This window comes from Triturus cristatus, chromosome 8 (assembly GCF_964204655.1).
Source record: "Triturus cristatus chromosome 8, aTriCri1.1, whole genome shotgun sequence".
In the NCBI taxonomy this organism is placed as follows: Eukaryota; Metazoa; Chordata; class Amphibia; order Caudata; family Salamandridae; genus Triturus; species Triturus cristatus.
This window is the reverse complement of record NC_140591.1, coordinates 276,612,582-276,639,848: the sequence shown is the minus strand read 5'-3', so window position 1 is coordinate 276,639,848 and position 27,267 is coordinate 276,612,582. Positions and strand designations below refer to the sequence as shown.

General features: G+C 45.3%; 1 protein-coding gene across 1 annotated transcript in view; it reads right to left on the bottom strand.

Annotated features, from left to right (window-relative positions):
• Positions 1-27,267, bottom strand: part of ATM (ATM serine/threonine kinase) — a 1,586,045-nt gene that overhangs the window by 939,986 nt on the left and 618,792 nt on the right. Inside the window, exon 25 of the mRNA XM_085621514.1 lies at positions 3,503-3,672. Within this exon, the coding sequence (XP_085477640.1) occupies positions 3,503-3,672 (170 nt within the window). The remainder of the gene's footprint in view (positions 1-3,502; positions 3,673-27,267) is intronic.

Here is a 27,267-nt window from a genome sequence, read left to right as displayed (position 1 = left end):
GATTTTCAATTCACAGGTGGCTGTATTGCCCACACACATTACTTGTTCTTAATGTGGCATGGAGGAGGAGTGTTTTTTTCCTAATTTCTCAGTGCCACCAAACCACGGACTGAAGGATTCAGACAACTGGTTCCAGTACTAAACAAGGTTCTCCTAGGCAAGGTTTTTTACTCCTGAAATAAACTCTGTATTACACTCCTGTGTCATGGTCACCAATCCACGTAATTACTGGACCTCCTCCACTTATCCCAGATGAGAGGCACCATCACGGTTAAGCACATGCTGTGCAGGAGGAAGGCTTTCTTCAAATTGTACTCTTCTCATTTTGGGAATTTCTGCATGAGCAATTATTTATCCAGTCCTAATCTGCTGAGGAAGCCAGCTCCGTGTTTTTAGTCTCCACCAGTATTACTCAGCACCAGTCGTACAGAAAGAAATGACCTACAGATGCACCTCCCTACAAGCTCATTTACATCATGCTTCTCACAGTTGGAACATTCCCCCTAGGAAAAGTGGCAATCAATGTTGACTAACTTCTAAATGTTAGCACCTCAACAGAGTCCCACTGGAGGTGACAAAGCAAATATGTATATAAACATCAAACTAGTAACGTGTTTATTGACAAGAATTATTATTTGAATGGTGCTCCTACAATCAATCAGGGAATTGTGAAGAGCGCTACTCACCTGTGTAGGTCTCAAAGCGCTGGTGTGGGTGGGGGGGGGGGGGGGATGGGAGGTAGCAGCTCCGAGTCAGCCGAATAGCCAGGTCTTGAGGCTCTTCTTGAAAGACTGCAGAGTTGGGAAGCGTCTGATTATTTCATCGGGAGCTCGTTCAAGGTTTTTGCCCTGATGTAGGAGAAGGATCTTCCACCCGCTTTGGCTCTGCGGATGCGCAGGGCTTCAGTGAGGGCGAGGTCGGCAGAGCAGTGGTTTCTCTAGGGTACATGGAAGGAGACTCTTTTGTTGAGGTATTTGGGTCTAGTTTTGCGGAGGGATTTGTAGGCATAGGTGAGTAGCTTGAAGGTTACTCTCTTCTCGACTGGGAGCCAGTGGAGGTTTCGTTGGTGTTGACTGATGTGTTCATGTCACCGGATGCCGGAGACGGGTCTGGCCGCGGTGTTCTGAATGGTCTGAATTTTGTGTAGCAGGGATCTGTGGATTCCGGCGTAGAGGGCGTTTCCGTAGCCTAGTCTGCTTGTTATGAGTGAGTGGGTGAAAGTCTTTCTGGACTCGGGGGGGGGGGGGGGGGGGTATCCATTTGAAGGTCTTGCAAAGGATCCAGAGGGTGTTGAAACAGGTGGAAACAACGGCGTTGATCTGTCGGGTCATGGTGAGGGTGGAGACTAGTATGATGCCGAGGTTCCAGGCGTGGGCCGTGGGAGTTGGGAGGTTGCCGAGGGTGGTAGACCACCAGGTATTGTCCCATGCTGAGGGGATGAGGACGAGGACTTCTGTCTTCTCCGAGTTGAGCTTCAGACAGCTGCTGCTCATCCAGGATACAACGTCTTTCATTTCTTCCTGGAATCGAAGTCTGGTGGTGTTGGGTTCCTTGGAGCTACATCTTTTACTATATCGAATAGGTACACTCAAACTCATGCAATTTATTTTGTGTGTGATTTTCTATATGAGGCAATGCTATGTGCTGTAATACTAGTGCTGTAATGCACAAAAGTGAGGGCAGTAGCTGGTAGACTTAAATGTAACGGGGCAATTTATTTGGTTATTTGTTTTTGTTGAGCAATCGCAACATTGCTGTACATAACACGGCTGGAGTTTCCATTTTAAAGCTTTAATACTAAGTCTAAGATAAATGGTTTGGTAAAATCACAAAATTCAGTCAATGAGGTGAGAATTAATACAATTACTATTATCACCAACAATTGACAGTTCAACAGTGACTGTGAAGACTCAGTAGTTGATATTAAGCTGTAATTTGAACATAACATTTTCAATGAGTTTTTGCTGGCATTATTTACGAGAAAGGTTAGATTTTTATCTTGTAAGATCTTGTTGGAATGGTGAACTTATGCAATGGCTGTCCTGTCTGTCAAGTCACTTGAGCAACGTACACAGGACTTTCAACTGAAAGTACAAAAATATTTAAGATACCTCCAGAAGTCATTGGGAGGGAAATATATCGCCCCCCCCTCAACAAAGCTACAGCCAATAGGCATATGATGGACTATAAGAATAAGGACTCCATGAAGTTCATTTCTTGGCTATGTTATCTCCATGGTTTAAAAATGATATAGCCGGCCAGGAATGATGTCAGTTAGAGATGTGTGGTGGGGATGCTTACAATGAAATGTCCGATGGGCGTGCTATGGTGTTCAACCCTCCTGGAAAGAAATACTCAGCCACATTAAACGTATTATGGGTTACCTTAATGCTGCTGACTCAGGAGTGGTAATCCTAGGCCAGAGAAAACAAGTGGGAGAACATTTGTCCAGGTCTGGGAACAAACGGTTGTTCCACTTGTAAGGTGCAGCAACAAAATTGACTACTACATTTTGGAAACAGAAAGACTCCCCACATGTTACAGACTCAATACAGAAACACCTGCAAATTCTTTCTCTAGATACAAATAGAGACAGCCAGTGGATTCTGGCCTGTTGAGAATGGAAAGCATGGTCCTGAGCCCATATCATACCTTGGGGCTCTTCAACATTTCTTAAAACCAGAGCAAAAACACTGACGGATCCCATAAATAACTCCAGAAGGTGAAGGTTTTCTTTTTCACTTTCTAAATGGGGCCAATTCTCTGAAAGTGTGAGGGTGGAAAACGGTGGGAGGAAAGACAGAGAACTTTATTTCTGTGTCATTTATCTGGAGGGGTTTCTCCTGCATGTGTCTTATGTTATTGTACTGTATTGCATCTAAACCGGGAAAAATGTGTTATAAAAAAAATAATTTAAATAAACTATGGATTAGGTCTTTTCTGAGCACATTTGAACCAGGGTTTTACATAATGCCCCAGAAGGGACACCCTACGCAAATTTAAAAGCGAAGCTAGAGACTAGCAGAAGGACCATATGACAGGCAGAAGTAGGCTTTTTTTTCTGACTAAACCGGTGTCTTTACGTGTCTTATCCTGTCTCCACTTAAATTGACATACAACACCCAACTCATACCAGTTTACATTGAAAGAAAAGAAAGTTCTTTATCTGCTAAAGTCATGGTCTTTGTACACTGTTTGCAAGATTATGAGCATGGTAATAACTAAGCAGAGACGTATATTTTCTAAACAAGGTTGTAAGAGCTCCTTCTTTAGAAGGCACAGGCAACATCAAACTGTTCTGTTTCTCGCTATATATCTTTATAGATAATGTTTTTTTCGAATCTTTGGGTTTTGTTCATTGACTTATGGACCTATATTGCTCAACAAATATTATGCTTAGAACATGTAGACAAGGAATGATAAACGGCAAAACGCAAAATCCTTTGTGCAATATCTTAAGACAGCATTTTAAAGACTGTAACCTTGGCATAAACAGATGTACCTGTAAAACTCCTCTACACTGGAAACATTTAATAATGTGAAGGGAAAGGCAGATAAGCTGTAGCCAGGCTCTCTCATTCGCAGCCACTCAAGAATGAGGTAATCCAGGTGAGACGTCATGAAGTCTTCAACACTCTTATAACCCAGGGTTGTGGCAACACTCTGTAAAACCTGTGGTGTACAAAAATGGAAAGTAATCAGAATCCAACAAAATGAAGACCGATCAAATAACAGGCGGGATTCTTCAGCAAGGCAGACAATGCATGACACCAATGTTCAATTTGAATTAACAATAACAGTGCTAAGTGACCTACTTGCTAAAGTCTAACATAGGACGCATCCTGAAACCTATTCTGCATTCTAATAGTTGAAGAAGACATTGTGTTATGCTTGGGGATCACAACATGCTAATGAGAAGGTCTCCAGCATCACTGTTTATGTTCAAATATTCAGGCAGTTTCGTGACTCTCAAATATCCCTAAAAAGAGGACAGATGAGGGAAATCTGTTTACTTGTTCCTACAGTTCTTCAGTATAGATATCTTCCATAGATAGTCACCTGGCTAGGAACACACTGTAGAAAATGTCAACATAGCGCTGTACACAAGCACAATAACAGTCAAACAGCCACAGACTTTTTGCACCCTATGCACCTAATGTTATGACCTAAACTCTGGCTAATGTGGTGGAAAAACTTAGAGCTCCAACTGGCAGATGTTCAAAGCTTATCAAGGCTAATGAACTGTTGCTGTCAAAATACAAAATGCCGTGGCCACTAATCAGAAATAGGCTTTACATTTCTTACAGGAGTGAAGTAGATGCCCTATGCCTCGCAGTCAACTCTACCTTTCACAGGATTCTGGAGAGGACTAGGAACAAACCAGGACAAGAGAAGGAAAGGTGAAAAATGTGAGTTTGCACTTGTACTGGTTATGACCCTTGGAGATGGCTGTAAGAAAACACAAAGGTCAACTACATCTCAGTTTGGGTGTTCTGTTACTCTCAGTTGTTTCCAGGCATGTTTTGTGCCTTCAAACTAGCACGCACAACAAATCACTGTCGTTCTCTTTTTCACTATTGTTTTGTTTAGACATGGACATTGGTTTATTGCCTAAATTCCTTATAAAGAGCAATATCCAGGAAGGTTATTGCAACAGTTTAAGATCAAACAAAAAGACCATGCACAGTACATACACGATCCATATAGGTAATTAGTATCGACGAATATATATCTCATCAATAGAACCTTTACCACTCAAGTGCTATTGATGAGTTCTACTTTTCATTTCTATTTAGCTTTACTTATAGCAAATGAGAATTTCCTTCTCTTACTGTGTGGATTGTTCTGGACTTTGATTCAATAAATTAACTGATGGCAAAGGGTTGACTTGCCCCTTCAGTTTTGCTGATTTTACTTGTCCTTATGTAGTTTTGTGCTATCCATCCTCACTGTGAATTATTGTTTAAATGACACTTGCAGACTAAATCAACAGATTAATTAGTAGTCTTTCCACTCAAAAGAAAAATTCTGAAGCAGTGTCCTTCAAAATCATATCTTTGCTGTATTCAACAGGTCTCTGCTAAAGGTTTCAAGTAAGAGTCTCTAGGTCCCTCACTTTGCTTTTTATATGTTAGCACAATGTGCCTATGTGCGAGCATGAAGTTCCTCCACAGCATAGCAGAAGGGCTCTAACCAGAGGGTGCAACCTCACAAACTGAAAACACTGAGACGAAGTGAAACAGTTGTTTCAGTTTAAATAAAAAAACATATCCAAGTTGAGCACGGAGATCTTGAACACTCACAAGATCTTGCCCCGCTACTACATCTCGCCAGAGCTTTGGAATAAGACACCAAGAGTGCTTGTAGAATATGTGCATACCTGATCGATAAAAAATATATGATATAAGCCCCAGAAAAAAGAACATGGAAGAAGGATTGGGGCAACTAAGTACTGGATGGCACTGATGAGGAAGGAAGAGCTAAGGAAACTGCAACCCTAATAGTCTCCTTATGAACAGGGAAGATGCCAGGTTGTATGTGCACCTGTGACAGATACCACTCTTCTAGACCTCTAGTTAGAGGTAAGGAATATGCTACTTACCAGTATGCATCTGTTCTTGACATGTAGAGCTGCAGATCTATACACTGTGCATAGATCGCCATCTGGTGTTGGGCCTGGATGTTTGCAGTTTGTTTTTCCTCTTGGAAAGTCTTTGGGAGTCACGAGGTAGGTGACTCCTCCTCTGGTTAGTATTGCGCATGGGCTTCGGCTCCATCCTCAGATTGTTTTTGCCAGCAGGGAAAGATGGAGCGTAGTAGTAATAGTAAAGAAACCCATGTGTATTGTATCTAAATAAGATAAGACTGGAACGGATACAGGTAGCCGGGGAGGCGGGTGGGTGTGTATAGATCTGCAGCTCTACATGCCAAGAACAGATGCATACTGGTAAGTAGCATATTCCGTTCGAGGCATATGAGCTGCAGATTATACACTGTGCATAGATTATATAGCAGTACCCAACCCTAGCGGCGACCACCGGCATCCGTTGCAGTTGTCTGAAACAGTGTTTTTAGTACAGCTTGGCCCACACTAGCTTGTTGCTTGGTTTGCTCATCTACACAATAATGTTTTGTGAAGGTGTGTGGTGTTGACCATGTCGCTGCTTTGCATATGTCATCTAGTGGTATGTTCCCTAGGAAAGCCATAGAAGCCCCTATCTTCCTTGTAGAGTGGGCTTTAGGGGGAACCGATAGCGTTCGTTTTGCTTTGTGGTAGCAAATCTGTATGCATTTTACAATCCACCTAGCTATCCCTGATTTGGAAATAGGGTTGCCTTTGTGTGGTGGAGAGAAGGAAACAAATAGCTGTTTGGTTTTCCTGAAAGGTTGTGTTCTCTGGATGTAGTAAAGTAAAGCCCTTTTAACATCCAGTGTGTGTAAGGCTCTTTCTGCAACTGTTTGGGGTTGCGAGAAAAAGACTGGTAATTCTACCGACTGGTTTAGATGGAATGGAGAAATGACTTTGGGTAGAAATTTGGGATTGGTGCGGAGTACAACCTTGTTGTGATGCATCTGAAGAAAAGGTTCCTGTATAGTGAGTGCTTGTATTTCAGTAACCCTTCTGAGGGAAGTGATAGCCACTAGAAAAGCTGTCTTCCATGTGAGGAATTGCAGCTCGCACTTATGTAATGGTTCGAAAGGGGGTCCCATTAACCGTGTGAGGACTATATTCAAGTTCCAAACAGGTGAGGGTGGCACTCTGGGTGGAATTACTCTTTTGAGGCCTTCCATAAAGGCTTTGATGGCAGGTACTTTGAAAAGTGAGAGGTGCTGCATGTTTTGTAAATAGGCAGCAATTGCAGCAAGGTGTAACCGAATGGAGGTATATGCTAGGTTACACCTTTGTAAATGGAGTAAATAACATATAATGTGTTGTATGGATACATTTAAGGGATTGATCGTGTTGTTGTGGCAGTAAATAACAAATCTTTTCCACTTTGCTGCATAGCACGCCCTAGTAGTAGGGCGTCTAGCTTCCCTGATAATGTTCATGCAATCAGGGGGAAGGTTAAGGTATCCAAATTCTAGGACCTCAGGAGCCAGATCGCAAGGTTGAGCTGAGCTGGGTCCGAGTGCCTGATCTCTCCATGGTTCTGGGTTAGGAGGCATGGTGAGAGGCGTAGCTTTTGGTGTGGTACTACTGAGAGTTCCAGCAGCGTGGTGTACCACGGTTGTCTGGCCCATGTTGGAGCTACTAGGATTAGAGTTAGGGAATGCTGCTGTAGCTTCCGGACCACTAATGGAATTAGTGGGAGAGGTGGAAAAGCGTATGCAAATTTGTTTGACCAGTTCATCCATATCGCATTGCCTTTGGACAATGGGTGTGGATATCTGGCGGCGAAGATTGGGCATTTTTTGTTTTCGTGGGTGGCGAATAGGTCTATGTGTGGATGCCCCCACTACTGAAAGAACGGGTGAAGAACCTGTGGGTGAAGTTCCCACTCGTGGATCTGCTGTGTCTGTCTGCTCAGCAGATCTGCCACGGTGTTTTGTACTCCTGGGACGTGTTGGGCTAGGAGAAAAATCTTTTGTGGAATTGCCCATCTCCATATACTCTGTGCTAACTGAGAGAGCTGTGGAGAGTGTGTGCCCCCCTGTTTTTGAATGTAGTACATGGCAGTTATGTGGTCTGTGCGAATGAGGACTGCCTTGCCTGAAATCTGCGCCTGGAAGGATTTTAGGGCGAGGAAGATCGCCAGTAACTCCAGATGGTTTATGTGGAGTAACTTTTGTTGCGGCGTCCATGTGCCCTGTGCTGTGAGATGTAACAGATGAGCTCCCCAGCCGGAGAGCGACGCATCTGCCGTTAGGACTATTTGTGGGACCGGGTCCAGGAACGGTCGACCTCTGGAAAGGTTTGTTGTGTTCCACCACTGCAGAGAGCGATGGGTGCGACCGTCTACCAACACCAGATCTGTCAGTTGTCCCTGGGCCTGGTTCCACTGGCGCGCCAAACACTCTTGGAGTGGGCGCATTTGGAGTCTTGCATGTGGCACTATAAAGATGCAAGAGGCCATCATCCCTATGAGCTGCATAAACACTCTTGCTGGGAGAGAGTGTTGGGATAGGAATTTTTGACGCAGCGCCTGTATTTTTGCAATCCTGGCAGGATTGGGATAGGCTATGGCCTTTGAGGTGTCTATGGTGGCACCGAGATATTGTTTTGTGTGTGATGGTACCAGGTGGGATTTTTGATGGTTCACCGTGAAGCCTAGCTGGTGAAGTAGTTGGACTGTAGCAGCGGTATGGTGCACACACTGTTGGTAGGACGTGGCCTTTATGAGCCAATCGTCCAGATAGGGGAAGACGTGAATGTGCTGTCTTCTGAGATGTGCAGCCACTACTGCCAGGCACTTGGTGAACACCCTTGGTGCTGTTGTTACCCCGAACGGGAGCACCTTGAACTGGTAATGTTGTCCGTCTACCACAAACCTGAGGTACTTTCTGTGAGATTGGTGTACTGGGATGTGAAAGTGCGCGTCTTTCAAGTCCAGAGTGGTGAGAAAGTCGTTCTGGGAGAGAAGTGGAAGAACCTGTTGGAGGGTTACCATGTGAAAATGGTCGGAATGAATGTAAGTGTTTAGAGGTCTGAGATCTAAGATAGGTCGTAGGGTCTCGTCTGTCTTTGGAATTAGAAATTACAGGGAGTAGACCCCTAAATTTCGTTGATTTATGGGGACCTGCTCTATTGCTCCTTTTTGGAGGAGGGAGATCACCTCTTGTGTCAGTAGCGCAGTATGTTCTTGCGACATAGGGCGGTGCCTGGGTGGAATGTTGGGGGGTGTAAATGTTAATTCTAGGCAATACCCTGACTGAATAATTTGTGTCACCCATTTGTCTGAGGTGATTGTCTCCCAGACGTGAAGGAAATGTCGTAGTCTGCCTCCGACCGGAGTGGAATGGTCTGGAGGGAGCGGGGGAAAGTCATTGGGCAGGAGGTGTGGCAGAGTGGGCGGTATTTGTTTTGCCTCTGCCCTTATTATTATTGCCTCTGTATCCGCCTCTTTGATAACCTTTTGTGAAGGTAGACTGAGGGGGGGATTTATAGGACGTGGATGCACTGTCCGATGAGTAGCCTCTGCCCGTGCCCCGAAAGGAAGAACGGCGAAAGGACCGCCTGGGAGTCTGTGTTTGTAGGGCTCCCATAGATTTCGCTGTGTCTGTATCTTTTTTCATTTTTTCCAGGGCTTCATCTACTTTAGGACCAAATAGATGATCTTGGTCGAATGGGTGATTCAGTATAGAGGCTTGAACCTCTGGTTTAAATCCTGAAACCCTGAGCCAGGCATGGCGACGGAGAAGGACACTGGTGTTTATGGCCCTGGAGGCTGTATCTGCCGCATCTAGGGCACATCGTATCGAGGTATTGGTTATTGTTTTTCCCTCTTGAATAAGTTCATTAGCCCTAGTCTTGTACTTTTCAGGGAGATGGTGCATGATGGTCTCTAGCTCATCATAGTGCGCCCTGTCGTATCGGGCCAACAGTGCTTGCGTATTGGCAATACGCCATATATTGGCCGCTTGTGACGCAGTGCGCTTCCCTGACGCATCTTGGAGCTTGGACTCTTTGTCAGGTGGGGGCGCTTCGCCCGACGCCTGAGAATTTGAGCGCTTCCTGGCTGTGGATACCACTAGGGAATCTAATGGTGCAGGGCCCTTAATGTAAGAAGGGTCTGTAGGGGCGGCTTTGTACTTCTTTTCTATCCGAGGGTTTAGGACCCTGGCCCTGAATGGGTCTTTAAAAATCTCAGGGGCATGTTTAATTACGCCCTTTAACATAGGTAGAATGGCAGTGGACCTATGTGGATCATCGAAGGTGTCTAGGAGGAAGTCCTCCTCCACTGGGTCGGTATGTAACTCCACCCCGTGGTAGTGTGCCGCCCTTTGTAACAAGTGGTGAATACCCAAGAAATCTTCATGAGGGGATGGCCTAGATAGATAAAGGTCATCCTGTGGGGCATCTGGGATGTCCGGATTGTTATAATCATCCCATGGGTCTGGGGATCCAGTAGGGGTGGGATCTTGTGGCACATCTGCTGGATCAAAGTAAGGGTCCCCCAAATCGTCCGGGACAGGGGACAAGGTGGGGGGAACGATGAGGTGGAGGGGGTGGAGGTGGAGAGGGTGGAGGAGGTAAAGGAGGTGGGGAAGGCACCCTGAAAGGAGAGGTAGCAATGTCCTTTCTCTTTGGAGGTGGAGATGGAGCCGGCTTGTCCAAGTGTCTCTTTTTTGAAGACAATGTCAAGTGTCCGGTCTTTGGATCCTTAGTGAGGGTTTTCTGCAAAGGATCCGGTGTGAAGAGCTCCTGTGACACTGGTTGATCGGTCGGCGCCGACTGTTTCGGGCCCGAAGGCTTCTTAGGTTTGTCGAAGCCGTGCTTCCTGGGAACCTCCGGTTTTTTGGTCGGTGCCGAAAGGGGTCTCGGCACGGGAGTGTCGGTGCCGAGGGTCTTGTGATGTTTGGTCGGCACCGGAGCAGGTTTCAGCACCGAAGACTTTGGTGCCGAGGTCGGTGTGGAGGTGGAGGCCGATTTTTTCTTCGGTGCGGAAGGGTGTTTGTTGGCACCGGTGGCCGGCTGGCTCGAGCCCGAGCTGCCGGAAGGCTTAGAAGGCTTCTTTACCGGGCCCGAAGGTGGGGTGTGAGAAGCAGTGTCCTTGGTCTTGCCTAGGCCCGGAGGCGAAGGTGTGACCGAAGCCTTTTTCGGAATCGGCGTGGGCTGGGGAGGGGGAATTGTACTCATGACCCGCTGCGCCGGGGTGATGTCCTCCACATCTGAGTCGTCGGCCTCGGAAGCGCTGACGAGGTCGTCGTCCTCCTGTTTGATGTCCTGCCGTCCCGGAGCTTCGACGTTGTCCCCGAAGATGTCGACTGGAGCGGAGGTCGAGGAGTGCGCCATGTTGCATCTAGCCCGTCGATCTCGAATGGTCTTTTTTGAGCGAAAAGACTTGCAGGCGGGACAGTCTCGGGCCTCGTGTTCTGGGGAGAGGCAGAAGTTGCACACCTCATGGAGATCGGTGTGGGGAAACTTGGACCCACATCGAGGGCACATCTTGAAGGGAGTTCTTTCCATCAGCCGAGACCGGAGCCGGAATAGGCCCGAAGGCCGCCGTCGACCACCGGAATCGAAGAAGTGCCGAAGAGAAGATGAATAAGATGATTTATATCGTTGAAGAAGCTCAATGAGCGAGGATTTGTGCGTCGATCGGTGAACTGGGAAGTTCGGGACCGGAGCGCAAAGTTTTACATCCAAGCCCGATGGCGGAAAAAAACAATCTGAGGATGGAGCCGAAGCCCATACAATACTAACCAGAGGAGGAGTCACCGACCTCGTGACTCCCAAAGACTTTCCAAGAGGAAAAACAAACTGCAAACATCCGGGCCCAACACCAGATGGCGATCTATGCACAGTGTATAATCTGCAGCTCATGCCTCGAACATAACTTTCTTCTCCAGCATTGGATTATTGATAGTTACTTGCCTGTATTAAGAATAGCAGAGTAGTATCGTAATAGGTGTTAATGAAGCTCACCTTAGTGAAAAAGAGTGCACACATCACTTGTAGCAGATATTGAATTGATGTTAAAGCCTGTGTCACCACCTTCAAAATGTCCTTCAGATGCACTCCAGTGATAAGTGCAACAGTGGCAGCTACTCCTCTGATGGAATGAGTGCGTACTTTGTGTCAGAGAGGAATTAGCAGGGCCGGAGTTGCGAGCTGTGATCTAGCGGGCAGTATACCTTACTTCGAGAGAGGATAATCCGTTAATATAGGAAATTAATCACTGATCAGACCGCCAAAAGACTTCAGACTTTAACCCTCCAAAATGCATTGGGCCCTTTCTGCAGGAGTCATTGTTGTGGAACAAAGGTCAGCAAGTGTATAATAATAGCACTTTAGGCATGAATTCAGGACAGGTATAGAGAGACAAACTTGACTTGAGTTAGGGTAGTTGAATTGATGGAATTTCCCCAAAGCGTCTTGCTACAGCCAAGTTATAGCCAAGAGAAAGGTCTATTCCATGAGAGCACCTGAAAAGAGGCTTTGTGAGTGGGCCCAAAAAAGGTATCCCTAATGAAAACACACAGAACAGTACTGACCGCCCAAATAAGTGGATGGTTTGCCTGAGAAGGAAATGTGTGAAACAGTCCTTGTATAGATGCCTGAAGCACTTAAAATAAAAAATACTTAAGGTTAGACCCAGCAGAAGGTCAGGATATATCCCCTAAGGACACATTGTAAGTGGGTTGATGTGATGAGAAGCAGCCTAGATAAAGAAGAGTCATACTCTATGTCTAAACCATCCAGCCAGTCAAGTCAGGTGTAGGAATGATGGATTGTAGTGTAGGACCTGAACTTCATTCCTGGTGAGAAGATAGAAGTCTCAGTTGAGCTTTACTGGTGTGCTCACCAAGAGATCACAGAGACTTGTTACCAAATCTGCCTGACCCACTGTAGTGCAATAAGGATGAATCTGCTTGGCTCTTTATTTAGCATGTAGTGCCTTTTGGGATGCAGGGGAATTGGTGGAAGAGTATGCAAAGATTACTCACTATGGAATCAAAAGTACTTCACCTTAAGTCCGGGGTTTCCACTATGATTGGGAGATCTCAAGAGCTGCAAAGATATCCAGTGGAGGCATACCTCACATTTAACAGATCAGCTGAAGCTGTCTTTTATCTAGCTTCCATCAGCGACAATCAGACGTGTTAGTGAGTGCTAAAATGGACTCCCCAGTCAGTGTAATTTTACTATGTAGGACCTTATGTCATTGCCTCTATGCTTCCCTTTCGAGCCCTGGCAAGTTTGTGTGACTCTGCTTCCTGATATAATGAAGTGTAGTTATATTGTCAGTCCTAATCGGTAACTCTTGATGCATGGTAAGAAGGCTCTCAATGACAGCATGACAGACCTGAGGCATCCTCTGACCACTTGTTGAAAGGTCTTGTAGATGAGGGCCTGAACTGGGCTCTACTACAGATCGGTCTTGTGCTGTCTAAATGTTTTGCTTGAGTTCCCAACAGAAAGAAGCTGTAGGTTGTCCCACAGTTCTGTGATGCAATGCCACTGTAGGTCTGATTGTTTTAGAAGTGGCCTCGTTCTTAAGGGACAAAGTGATAACCAGGGGACTGCAAGATGACATTATCCAACTTTATCCCAGAGAGGAACTTATATTTCTGTACCATGTTCCATTTATTTATCCTAAAGTTTTTTTTACCCTGTTCTTGAGAAGGATAAATATCAAAGTGCTTGTGCATAAGGCAGGCTCCTACAAACAGAGCTTGTTGAGAGGGATTATAAACCAATTTTTTCTCATTGAGAATGACAGCCAATTCCTTTACGAGTTGCAGGGTTGAACTGACCTCTTGGTTAGCTTGCTGAAGTAAAGTAGCTTTGATAAGTTAGTCATATAGGTTTTGAAGAACACTCACTCCCTGATACTGCAGATGCACCGTCTCTGGTGCCATATGTGTGGGTAATACTTGTGGTGCAGATTTGAGGCCAAACTGCAACACCTTAAATTGGTAGTGTTGACCATGTACCATAAGGTGAATGTTCTTCTGATGCCACATGTGAATGTAAGCATCTTCTAACTTGACTAACCTGTAATCTTTGTAATTAATAAGACTGAGGAATGACTAGAAATGAAACCATCCTAATGCTTTGCTGCTTTATGAACTCGCACAGTGCTTGGAAAATCAAATTAGGGTTTCACTGGGCGAACGACGAAGAACCTTATATGCAAATCTTTATACGGCCAGTGTCGAAGGGCAACTACATTAGACACTGAATAGTGGTTGAAGAATTTCTCATTGCAAAGGCTTCAAATTGAGAATGTGTACATCCTTTTGAGAATGAGATGTGGTTTGGAAAAACAATGATCTGGCATGGCCAAATTGGATAATATAGAAATCCAACAAGAGAGAGAGGGATAGTCACTCTTGTTCTCCCTAGAGAGAATACTCAAAAACAACAAAAGAGTGACTGCTATATTTAGAAAATAGAACCGCACAGGGAAAAACTCTATTCTTCAAAAGAACCCTCACTCACCAACCTAGTTGGTGACATGCTTCATCATCGGGGTCCCACCAGAGAGGCTATGCGCTAAGCGGATAGGTGGAAGCGCTTGGGCATATGTATGTACATGTAGAAACACACTAACATGGAAAACATGCCAGCTTACATGAAAACTGGACTCGTTTTAAGTCATTGGTCCGGGAGGGGGGATGGGTATGCTGATAGGATCTAAACAAATGGTGCGAGATCGTAAGTGGGAGAAAATGATACAATGGGTACAGAGGGATCCCGTCCAGATCCCCAGTAAACTTACTTCTATACTCGCACACTCCTGTTAGTCACCTAACTCTGTCTTCCTAGGCCCGAATGTTGCTGCGTCGCGGCAATCACTGATAGAAATGCTGGTTAGCGGTCACGTGACACCAACGGAGAGCGCTTGACGCGCTACCTCCGGGTTACGATGTATTGACAACTAGACCACGCGGAAGTAGGGACATTGAACTAAACTTTATTAGTCAGTCTAAAGAAACATATTTGGACAAAAGGCAAACCAAATTCAAAGGAGTAAGAATGGTGCAATGAAAGCGATTTTTCTCAGAAATCGATTTGTCAGACCCGGATTTAGGGTCAAACAAACGTTATAGTGGTGGGGATAACTCAATTTATAACGGAACTAGTCATGGTGAATAGTGGAAAGAGCTAGTTGGATGATGGCCCTTCTAGCAAATAGGAGTGTGATAATGTCACAGTAATGATTAGGAGCAAACTAAACCATCAATTCTAGTTTTAATTGTATTTGGAAAGGTACATATTATTGAGAGAGACTGTTGATGCAATGTAGACCAAGAGTCTAAAAATCAGTATGTGGATGGATCTCTTATCAGAGGGTTGCGCTTAAGTTCTGGATGGCACTGTTCAGAAAGGAAGTAGATGTTAACGTTTAAGAACTGAGCTCCATGGAATATTATCATTAAGTCCTGTGCGATGTGTGGACAAACGGTAAATCCACCGCTGTTCTTTTTCAAAGAGCGTCTGTTGGCTGTTTGAAACTGCATAAGGTTGCTCGATGATAGTCCAGCTCAGATAGTTTGTGGTGTGATTGGACAGTTAGAAATGATCTGTGAGTTTCGTGGTATTCTTGCGGCACCAAATATTGCTCCGATGTTCACATATTCGTTGTTTTATTTTCCGTGCCGTCATGCCCACGTACCTGATTCCGCAAGGGCATGTGATCAGGTATATCACGTTGGTTGAGTTACACTTCGTGTGGGACCTTTGTGACCATTGTTTTCCGGGTTCCAGTGATAGTTGTTTTGTGGTGGAGGTTAAATGGCAGACACTGCACGACCCACATGGAAAGTGTCCTGTAACTGGGGGAAGGCCCCATGTATTCAGAACCGTCCTGTCGGCATTTTTGTCCAATTTTCTAGGGCGTGTAAGCACGAGAGTGTCCTTAATGCTCCTTGCTTTTTTGTAGGAGAACAATGGTTTCTCCCAATTGTGATTGCGCTCTCCAGGATTCTCCAATGTTTCCTGATGGATTTACTGACCGCATTGGAGGCTGCGTTATACGAAGTCACGCAAGTGAGAGGTGTAGTCTCGGTGGTTCTTGCCGGGTTTACCTCTAGGAGTGCTTCCCTGTTCTGATTTCTAGCCCTCTTACAACTCTTCTTAAGAATCCTGTCCGGATATCCTTGATTCTTCAATTTCACTGTAAGGTCTTGGGCCTGGGATTTGAAATCCGTAACCTCACTGCAGTTGCATCTGAGCCGTAAGTATTGGCCAAAGGGGAGATTCTCACGCAATGGGCGAGGGTGATAGCTGGAGAAGTGGAGATGATTGTTTTTAGCCATTGGTTTATGATGCGTCCTGGTCCGGAGTTGGTTACCAACTTTGGTAATGACCACGTCGAGAAAAACCATCTTGTCTCCTTTGTAAGAGTGCGTAAACTTCAGGTTAGGGTCACACGTGTTGATCCACCAGAAGAACTCCAAAAGTGCATTCTCGGTACCTTGCCAGATGATGAGCACGTCATCTATGTACCTTTTCCAAAAGGATACATAGGGGTTCCCTGTCAAAAGAATGTGTTTACACTCAAAGTCAAATACGTACAGCCCGGCAACACTAGAGGCAAAAGTGCTGCCCATAGAAGTGCCCGTCGACTGTAGGTATAGCTCTCCCTTATATTCAAAAAAGTTTTTCTTGAGTACGAGGGAAGCACATGAAACCACAAACTCCTTGAGTGTGACGAAGTCCCATGTGGTTATCTCCAAAGTCACCTCAATGACTCTAATGGTATCACCCTGTGGTATGCAGGTATAGAGGCTTTCTATATCCATTGTGACCAGGCAAGATGGTTCATCTGAGATTACGATATCCTGCAGTAGTGCCAGTAAACTCTTGGTGTCCTTGAGGTAGGTACTGGTCGACTGGATCAATGGCTTAAGAAAGAAATCGCAGTAGCGTGACAAGGGTTCGAGCAAAGAGTCGATCCCTGACACAATAGGTCAACCAGGCGGGGTTCTATTTTTGTGTATTTTCGGCAAGGTATAGAAATATGGTATAATACCCTTGCTGTTGTTAGGAAAATCCGCCTCATGTTTTGTAATATCGCCCCGAGTCTCAGCCTCATTCACAAGATCAAAAGTCATAGCCCGTAGTTCAGTTGATGGATCAGTCGCAAGTCAGGTGTAGCTGGCCTGATCATCCAGAAGGAGCCTACATTCCACGTCGTACGCCACTGCGTCTTGTATGACGATCCCCCCGCCTTTGTCAGCTGATTTGATGACAATGCTGGAGTTGGACTGCAGTGACTGGAGTGCCTGGAACTCACTAGCCCTCATGTTCTTGAAGACAGGCGTCTCTTGGAAGGATTCAACATCGTTAAGGACAGCCTGTTCGAAAGCTGTGATTTCTGGTGGTACAGTGTGGGGTGGTGGAAAGAATGTACATTTTAACCTCAAGCCTGAGTCGCCCAGACGGGTTTGTGTCCCGTCAATAGATTGCTTCTAAAAGAAACTTTTGAGTTTCAATTTGCGGAAGAACTCCGTAAGTTCGCAGTGCAGTTTGAAACGATCCAGCCGTGCTGTAGGGATAAAACCCAAACCCTTTTCTAGGACTGCTTTTTCCATCATTCGTAAGGATTACCGAAGAGAGATTGGTAATTAAACTCTCTGGTTGCTCGGTCCTGCTCGTTGTTCGCAAGCTTTGCTCCGTGTGTTGTGGCCTACCGCTTCGTCTTGTTCCCAGTGTAGCTGGTTGGTACCTCTCCTTTTGCCGCGTCCTCTCCGGCCCCTCTCTAAAAAAGGAGGACGATATATGTTCTGTTGGAATTGGGGATGTGGCATAAATTGAGTTATCCCCACCACTATAACGTTTGTTTGACCCTAAATCCGGGTCTGACCATATCGATTTCAGAGAAAAATCGCTTTCATTGCACCATTCTTACTCCTTTGAATTTTGTTTGCCTTTTGTCCAAACATGTTTCTTTAGACGGACTAATAAAGTTTAGTTCAATGTCCCTACTTCCACGCGGTCTAGTTGTCAATACATCGTAACCCGGACGTAGAGCGTCATGCGCTCTCCGTCGGTGTCACGTGACCGCTAACCAGCATTTCTATTCGTGATTGCCGCGACGCGTCAACATTCGGGCCGAGGAGGACAGCGTTAGGTGACTAACGGGAGTGAGCGAGTATAGAAGTAAGTTTACTGGGGGTTCTGGATGGGATCCCTCTGTACCCATTGTATCATTTTCTACCACTTACGATCTCGCACCATTTGTTTAGATCCTATCAGCATACCGATCCCCCCTCCCGGACCAATGACGTAAAAGGAGTCCAGTTTTCATGTAAGCTGCCATGTTTTCCATGTTAGTGTGTTTCTACATGTACATATATATGCCCAAGCACTTCCACCTATCCGCATAGCGCTGTAGTAACGTATTGTATGTTTTTATTAGGAGTATGCGTCACTGAGCACCAGTTGTAATGATTGTATTACACATCCTTAAATGCGTAAATTATGCACAAAATCGCCTTCATCAAGAGGACGGAATATACTACAGGTGATTTCCTGTAGTTTGGACCCCTCCGCTAAAACAAAAATATTTATGTTCGGAGTGGCTGTATCTAATGGACATGGGTGCCAGAGATAGGGGCACTAGTGGTGTCACAGTTTGGAAATGCTTCCCATAAACAGCACAGGATTGCTTAAGCATTCCACACTATTTGGATGCCAGTTAAACAGTTGACCACTGATTGTACTGTACAGCTTTGTGTGTGTCCTGTTTATTTTTTCTTACAGAGTCTAGTGGCCTAGGAAATCCCAGGAGGCCCCACTGGTAGAACGTGAGTTTTACCGCCCATACCGCCGTGGAATTTCTTTTGGCCCTGATTAATGCTTAGCGAATTTCCACAGATAAGCTGAAACATGTTGACCATTTCTCATCACTTATTCTACTAAACCGGACGGTCCTGGTCAACCTAACAAGCTAGTCAACGTCCGTCTCACTTGTTTTTAACGGTCGCTGGTTTTCCACTATTAAAATTAGTTTTGGTTAAAACCGGCCACCTTTTAAAATTCACACCACTTATCACATTCACATCCCTGCACAAAAAACCTGCTCCGCTGTAACTCAGGCGTCGTAGCACACCAGGGAGGCACTCGGCCTCTCTGGTGGGACCCCAATGATGAAGCATGTCACCAACTAGGTTGGTGAGTGAGGGTTCTTTTAAAGAATAGAGTTTTTCCCTGTGCTGTTCTATTTTCTAAATATAGCAGTCACTCTTTTGTTGTTTTTGAGCATATTGGATAATATCCCGTACCAAGCGGTCTGATTTACCAGGCCAGAAAGAAAGCCCATACCTTTTTCCCACTGGGATGAGAAATGGCAGCTGGCATTAGGAGTCATGTGAGTTGGTCATAACTCTGGCCCACTGTTGGAATTTTAAGCTTCTACCTCTATGCTAGTTACGCTGTCCAGACTGACATTTTCCAAACATGCTAATGATTGTAACTATGATTAGTAACCGAGGGGTGTGGGCAAAATTGCTTTAAAACGTAGCCTGATTAGTAGAGTCCTTAGCCATAGGGTTGGAATTTATGGGATTGAAAGCTTTTGGTTGTATAGAAAGACAGAGCGTGACCCGGCTATGTCAATATATATCTTTAATGCCTGTAGGTCATCATCAACATTCTTCACAAATAAACCATGACCACCAAAAACATATCAAGGTCCAAGATTTAACCTCCCGCCAGAAGGAAGTGCCCAGAAGACAGCCTCACCTATGCAGGCCTTCTACCTTTGACATCTGCCAGAACCCAGCACTAGAAGCATAAAAAAACGTGTTTATAAAGCCTGAAACTGCAAATTCTTCTTTGAGGATGGCCTTAGTCTGTTCTCGGCAGTCATCTGGCAAGTTGTCTAAAAGGGGGGCTATATCATAGCCTGTTACTGGGTTGTGCATACATGAAAGGACTTCATCCAAAAGAGGCAGTAGATGCATCTTATGTGGGGAACGACTGCATAGCATAAATCTTCCTCATCCAGCAAGAGGCAAAATGTCTGAAGACAAGGCTAAAAACCCCAGACACAGAAGAGCAGAATAACCATCTACTTCCTTCATCTGGGAGTGAGAAAAGACCATACTGAGAAGACTGAAGAAGAGGTTGTAAGCACAGTTTATGTGCCATAAACAATGTGCCTTTTGGAGCCTCTGTGGAAAGGTAGAGCTTGGTGTCTCCCTACCTCATTGTTCAAGTAATTGAATCTTATGTTTATTTTAACGTTACTTTAGTGTACTTGTGCACCACTATTTTAACATTGACTGCCAAGTATTCGTAGCCTGTAGTGGAAATTGTAAGCATCTGAATCTATGAAATATAGAACGCTGGTGAATGAATAAACAAGTTACTTACCTTCAGTAACGATCTATCTGGTGCGTATAGATTATTTAAATAAAGAGGGCTTATTCAGAACCTGGAGAAGAGCCGACAACAACCTTGAACTGGGCCCAGAGCAAGTCCTTGTTTAACAAGGGAAAAAACAAACAACAAATCTTAAGACAGCTTGGCTTGTAGTGGGTCAATGAGTCGGGTTGCCACACCAAGCCACAAATTTGTCTCAATGACGGTCATACACCATTTTTGGGGAGGGATGGCTTGCTGCCAAGACAATATCAACGGCCTCACGGAGAAGATTGAAGGAGGTCAACTGCGGCAGCTCAATCTCCAAGCATGGGGATGCAAACTGTACAGGCCTGGGGCAAGTACACTGTCCTGCTCCTGCAGCAAGAGGTCTTCCTGTACAACTTCGGCGGAAAACAGATGTTAATTCACAGGTGTTCCAGGTATCAAACACTCCTGGCCCAATATGGTGCCACTAGGATGAATTGTGTCTGGTCGTTCCTAATCTCGGAGTCCCGAGATTCACTTTATTTAGAAAGCTTCTCTGAAAAACAGACACCATGGAAATTCCAATTACAAAGGTTCTGACATTGCATGCTAAAGGGGAGTGGTGAAAAGACTGAGCCAGGGTTCTCCCCATTTCTGGAAGACGCGCTGCACAACCTCTGGGTGCTACTGCCATTTGTGATCCGCTGTCAGTGGCAGAGCTTGTCTGCCCTGGTGTTTAAAGATTCTGCCAAGTGGTTCACCAGCAGAGAAATACCTGGAGGTCCAGCCACTTTCAGAGGCATAGGAGCCACCTGGTACAAGCTCAATGGCCGACCAGTCTTCCTTTAAGGGCTGGCAAGAAGGCCTTGAGCACCAAGTGCATCACCCTCAACGCCAACAAACTGATGTTGTCGTAAATAAAGTATTACGCACTCATAATTTCTATATGTATCAATATGGTCATGCATAAAGCAAGAGGCTGAGTCTGTGGTATCAGGTTCAAAAGGGCTTTATTCCAATAACTCGAGTTATAGGGAGAATTGTTCCATCACCACAAGGGATCAGGAAGGGTCTTCTGATCAGAATTCTCAAACTTTATTCACAGAGTACAGTATATATACATTTCAATAATATACGTAAGCAGGAGTGCTTCAGGCGGAGCAAGAGAGAATGAGATAAGAGCATGTGGGTGTGTAGGTAGGCGTGAAGGTGGGCGTCCATGTGGGCGTCCACTTGATGATAATAGGTGAATGTCATAGGTGGGTGGATGCCTGGAGGGGGTTGCGTGATCAGCTGGAATTTTACTGGAACTTTGCCTTACTTGTGCTCAACTCGAGCATGACGTGTAACTAACGTGGGGAAGGGTTGCTGTGCAACCGGGGAGTCTGGAAGTGAGGCCTTCAGTGTCAGGACGACCAGCACATCTTGTATTATCTGATATCTAAAGTCTGGAGCAGGGACTGATTTGTGACATAGGTTGCCCATCACCAAGAGCCAATGTGGCATCTATTTCTTCATTTACTGCGTAGGCCTTACATGGGGGCTATGGGCTTTTCACTGACGTGAGCTTTGCAATCACACGAAAAGAGACAGAAAGGCTAGGCTCTCTCCTTTGCAGACGGGTCGTGTTTATTCCTCCTTCTCCAGGCAGGAATGTGGTTCAGTAGGAGTAAGCAGATAACCGTGCTCAATACTGTCTCGGCACCTCGGACAGGGCCCCTTTGGCTGAGGCCCAAGTGTGCAAGGCCAAGGATACGCAGCTGCAGCTCTCAGAGCGTCTGAGGCCTGAAACCTCTTTTCGGCTCTGACTGAGCCACAAACATGGGTTTTCATGAAAATGCAGGAAAACATGATGCAAAACGTGTAGGCCTCAGTGCAGATTTGTCGTTTCTCTCATGGGAGACTGAATGATGGCAGGCCACGTTATAGCATAAGCATCATGATAGACAGGCCATGGAGGGGAAATGCATGGGTTACATGCATGTGTACATAAAGCGTTGAGGGGCGCATAGGGGACATATAGGTCTCACAATTTTTATTTCCTCATTCCCTCCTTGTCCCCTAGTGGACCCTTCATGTCACATCTATTCTCATGAGACAGTCTATCTGTTCTTGCAGCATTATTTTTCCATTTTCAATGCTTTGTATATGGGGACGTGGAACACATGCAGTAGCACACAGGCCACAAATGGCCGGGCCACACTGCAGACATAGACAACAACTGAATATCATTAGTAGTATTAATCCACAGACGGTCAACACTTTCCATCCCCATGCCGATATTATTCCCCAGAGCCAACTGGACCAAGTCCACGTGCCTGGGTCTTGATGTATGCTTTGGGCAATCTTGTGGAGCCTTGTTATTGCTTTGTATACAGACGGCGCGTTATTAGGGATGAAAACGCAACAGCTGGAGCCGATGACCCTACAAGCCCCGCCCCTATCCGCCAGGATGACGTCAAGAACAAGACGATTCTGAAGAACGACCATTCTCATAGCAGACTGTTCCTGGGTCAAGTTCCCCAGGGCTGATGCAGTCTCATTAGCAACTGTTTCTAGAATCCTTGTTAGCCTGCGGATAAGTTTACTATTCTGGACGGGACCTATGAAGAAAAAGAATCCTTTGTTGAAATCTGTATATTGCTCCCAAGCTGTCTCAGTCTGGTCAATGCCAGAGGCATCGAGGCCTCGTCTGTGTCTGATAAGTGCTAGTCGGAGATCTTGATGATAGTTTGATGGGGCCAAGAAAACGGGTGGTAAAAGAAATGATATGTAGCACGTCCCACCCCAGTCTAAGGGCAGTTGCACATAGGCTGTCTGGCCACAAATAAAGTAGGTGTGTCGTGATGCTCTGAAATAGGACTTTCCTTTGTCTTTAAACACTATTATAGTATTACACTCGCTGTGCCCCAAATGTACTGAGCCTTCTTTTCTGACACACAAGTTCCCTTTTACTGGCAGGACTGTAATTGAGGATGGACCTAAATTGTGTATGGGCTTGACATTCAACACTATAAAGTCGAGGGTCGCATTTCCTTGCAGATACTCTTCATTTTCTAGATCTGTACCTTTCCTTTGGGGAAGACCTTCTACATCTGGAAAACATGCTTCATTCATGACTTTATTCAAGTTACCCCATACCCAGTCGCCCCTACACTCCTTGTCTTGACATTCTTTGGCATCACCGTTGATGGATGTCATTAAGGCAAACCATGCTCCGCAAGAACCATTATGGGAGAACGGAAAAGGGAAAAGAGGCAACACTCCCTTCACCTTCTGATACGGGGGAAGTCGGCCACAGACCCAGCAGTCTGTAGCATTACTAGTCTGATGTGAACGGTGCAGCATCTGAATAAAGGTATTGTTGCGTAAGGCAAGTCGATATGATAGCTCATGGGATGGCAGATCACTAAATGTGTGCTTTATGGTATCATTAGTGGAGGAGTGTAAGAGTGAGGCAATAGGAGGAAAAATAGCATGTAGTATTAAGCTGATACATATTATCGTGATGCACAGAAGAAATAGAAAAATCAAAGTCACTATACATCTACCACGTAATATTTTACAGTATTTCCTTTTCATCTTGCTCTTTTTATCATTATTATTGTCCGAGATCTTATGCAAGCCAGAATACATGTTCAACCGCTTCACCACCTAGTGGACTTAATTGATCAAACGGGTTCTGACTTTTTAGATCTAAGTTTAGCTTTGTACTCCTGCTGGGGAGTCTCCTCTAGTAAAGGGGGCTCAAAGTCTGAAAAGTTCGTGTCCTTTTTAAAAGAATCGTTATTCCCGAAGTAGCGTTTACAATGATGAAGATGAACCCATCCTTTCCGTCCTTCGACTTTAACGGCTGTCCTCGTGGTCAATAACACTAACTTCGGCGCCTTCCACCTCGGCTCAAGAGGGCTCGATCTATCAAAGTTCCTTATTAGTACATAATCCCCAGGAGCGATGGAGTGTTCCTTGACCTGGGTGTTGTCAGGGAAGGCGGCAGCAACCTGCGAACGACAAGAGAGTAGTGCAGACATCAAGGAAGCCAGGTAATCTGTCAGCATGTTACTATCAACATCAGTAATCTTTTTAGGCATTGGAGTGCCCCACATATTCGGTGGTCTACCAAAGACCACTTCATAGGGAGATAAGCCTGTTCTAGAATGGGCTACCATTCGCATGTAAAAGAGGGCAACCGGCAGGGCTACCATCCAATCTACACCTTTGTCTGCGCAAATCTTTGCTAGTTTTATCTTTAAGGTCTGATTGTGTCTTTCTACAAGGCCTGCTGCCTCAGGATGTCGTACGCAGTGGAACTTCCAGGTATACCCTAACAGAAGGGACACCTGTTTCATGAGTTCAGAGGAGAAAGGCTGACCGTTGTCGGAATATACGACACGCGGTAATCCATAACGTGGGAAAAATTCTCGCACCAATTGTCTGGCGGTAGTTACAGCAGTATAATCAGGGACTGGATAGGCTTCTGTCCACCTTGTCAGTGAACATACTACTACCAGGACATATTTGTAACCTCTACATCTGTCCATTTGGATATAATCCATTTGGAGGACTTCAAAAGGATGGTCAGGTGGATGGAATCCACCTTGTTCCATCGGAATGCCTTTACCTGGATTGAATTGGCAACAGATCATACATGTTCTGACCTTTTGTTTCGCTGCTGCACGCAGGTGCTTGTTGAACCATATATTCTGTAAGCTGTCTAGCGTTGCTTTCTCTCCTAAGTGTGCAGGACTATGTGCGGTATTTATGATCACTTGTACCATCGAATCAGGAAGAAACCATGTTGCTTTGCCCTTAGTCATCCAACCCTGATCAGTCAGTACCCCTCCTTGTTCCGACCATTTCTTTAATTCGTCTAGAGTAGCATGTGTCTGTATGTCTTGTACATCCCTGGAAGGATCCCTGACTGTCATGGCTTTGGTCATTGATGGTACCTGTGAGTTTGTCATGTCTAGTGGGGTCTGAGCTGTCTGTTTAGCAGTTCCGTCTGCCAGATCATTGCCTTGAGAAATGGTATCTGTGGCTTTAGTATGTGCTTTGCATTTCAGGATAGCTATGGCTGTTGGTAAATGTATCGCTTCCAGAAGGGCTTGAATAAGGGGGCCATGCTGTATCTTGGCCCCGTGAGAGGTCAAGAAACCTCTTTCTCTCCACAGTACTCCGAAGTCATGAACTACCCCGAATGCGTATTGTGAATCGGTGTAAATGTTTACTCTCAGGTGCTTAGCTCTTATGCACGCTTGTGTCAGGGCGATGAGCTCTGCTGCTTGTGCTGACAGTATGTCTATTCTTTTAGTCTCTATGATTTCAGTAGTAGTGGTCACTGCATATGCTGCCACTAATTCTCCCGCCCCCGTCCTCATGCATGAGCCGTCAACATATAGTGTCAGGTCAGGGTCTGGGAGTGCAACATCTGTCAAGTCTTGTCTTGGTTTAGTCACGGTATGTATTACTTCAACACAGTCATGTGGGGAAACGCTTTCTGTACTGGAGGGCAATAGAGTAGCAGGATTCAGTATGTTGCATCGTCTGATCTCTATGTGTGGTTGAAATAACGTCAGCTCATAACCTGTCAGTCTCGCTACAGTCAGGTGTTGGGTTTGTGTTCGGTTCAAGAGAACCTCCACTGCGTGTGGTACTTGTACTGTCAGAGGGTGGCCCAGCACTATCGAGTCACTTTGTCTTATGGCTAAGGCCGTTGCTGCAACAGATTTTAGGCACGCAGGCAAAGCCTGTGCTACTGGGTCCAATGTACTAGAACAATAAGCACAGGGCTTGTGTTTTCCTGCATGATCTTGTGTGAGGACAGATAGTGCTGTTCCATCCCGTTCTGTCACAAAAAGCATAAAAGATTTGTTGTAATCAGGGATCGCTAAAACTGGTGCTTGACATAAAGCTCTTTTTAATTCTTCAAATGCCACAGTGTGTTCTTGTGTCCAAGGGAGGACATTAGTAGAAGCTGCCTCTTGTGTCGTCAACTGTATTAGGGGCTTGGCTATGTAAGCATACTGGGGAATCCACTGCCTGCAATATGAAGTGAGGCCAATGAATGCACGTACCTCCTTTTGTGTCTTGGGCTGTGAAAGGCCAGAAATCAATTGAATACGTTCTGGTGTCAGTCGCCTACCCTCCTTGGATAGCAAGTGCCCAAGGTACGCCACTTGCTGTTCACAGAATTGTAGCTTCGAAGGGGACACTTTGTGCCCCTTGTCAGCCAGGAAGTGTAAAACCGTGAGTGATGCATCTTCACAGTCAGTTTCCGATCTTGCAGTGATGAGAATGTCATCTACATACTGTATCAGTGCTGTAGTGGTAGGCATATGAATACTGTCTAGTTGTCGTTTGAGTGCCTGACTGTAGATGCTAGGACTTTCCGTGAAGCCCTGTGGTGCTCTTGTGAATCTGAAGCTGCGGCCTTTTAAACTGAAACCAAAAAGATATTGGCTGTCTAGATGTATTGGGATACTGAAAAATGCGTTCTTCAGATCGATAACTGTAAAGAACGTAGCCTTCGCATCAATAGCAGTCAATAATGAAGAAATGTCCGGGACCACAGGGTACTGTGGCACCACACATTTGTTTAATTCTCGCAGGTCCACAACTAATCTATAGACAGGTGATGTATTGGGATCAGTTCCTTTAAGAATAGGAAGAACAGGTGAGTTGCATATGTTTGAATCTGTCTCTATCACCACCCCTTGTGCAATGAGTTCATCGATTATTTTCAGTAACCCTACTTCAGCCTCAGGTGGGATTTTGTATTGTCTAATCCGTGGCAGCACTACTCCTTCCTTGAGGGTGACCTGGTGTGGTGTAATGTTCATGAAACCTACGTCAGTCGGGCCTTGTGCCCATAGGTGCTGTGGTACATTTCGGAGCCTGATGTCAATATCTTTCATTACAAAATGTCCCTTGAAATCACGTAAATACAGTCGCACTCCTTCTGGCGAGCAACAGATAATTGCTCCCAGTTCCTTTAATGTTTTTATACCAAGTAAGTTTTCTGGACATGATTTAGTAAGCAGTAAGTCTGTTGTATGTATTAGTGGACCAACTCCTAAAGAGACTGGTTCTGAAACCTCATTAATAATAGGCTTTCCTGAAAAGCCCAGGGATATATTCTTTGAGCCCGAGAGGGGTGCCCCTGGAACCTCGGAATGACTGATGGTAGTTCTACTCGCCCCAGTGTCAATCAAAAACTTTTTATCTTGTCCTAGTAAACGTGCATGTACATAGGGACCCTCTTGGTCCACAGGAATTGGAATAAGGGGCAAGTCGAATTC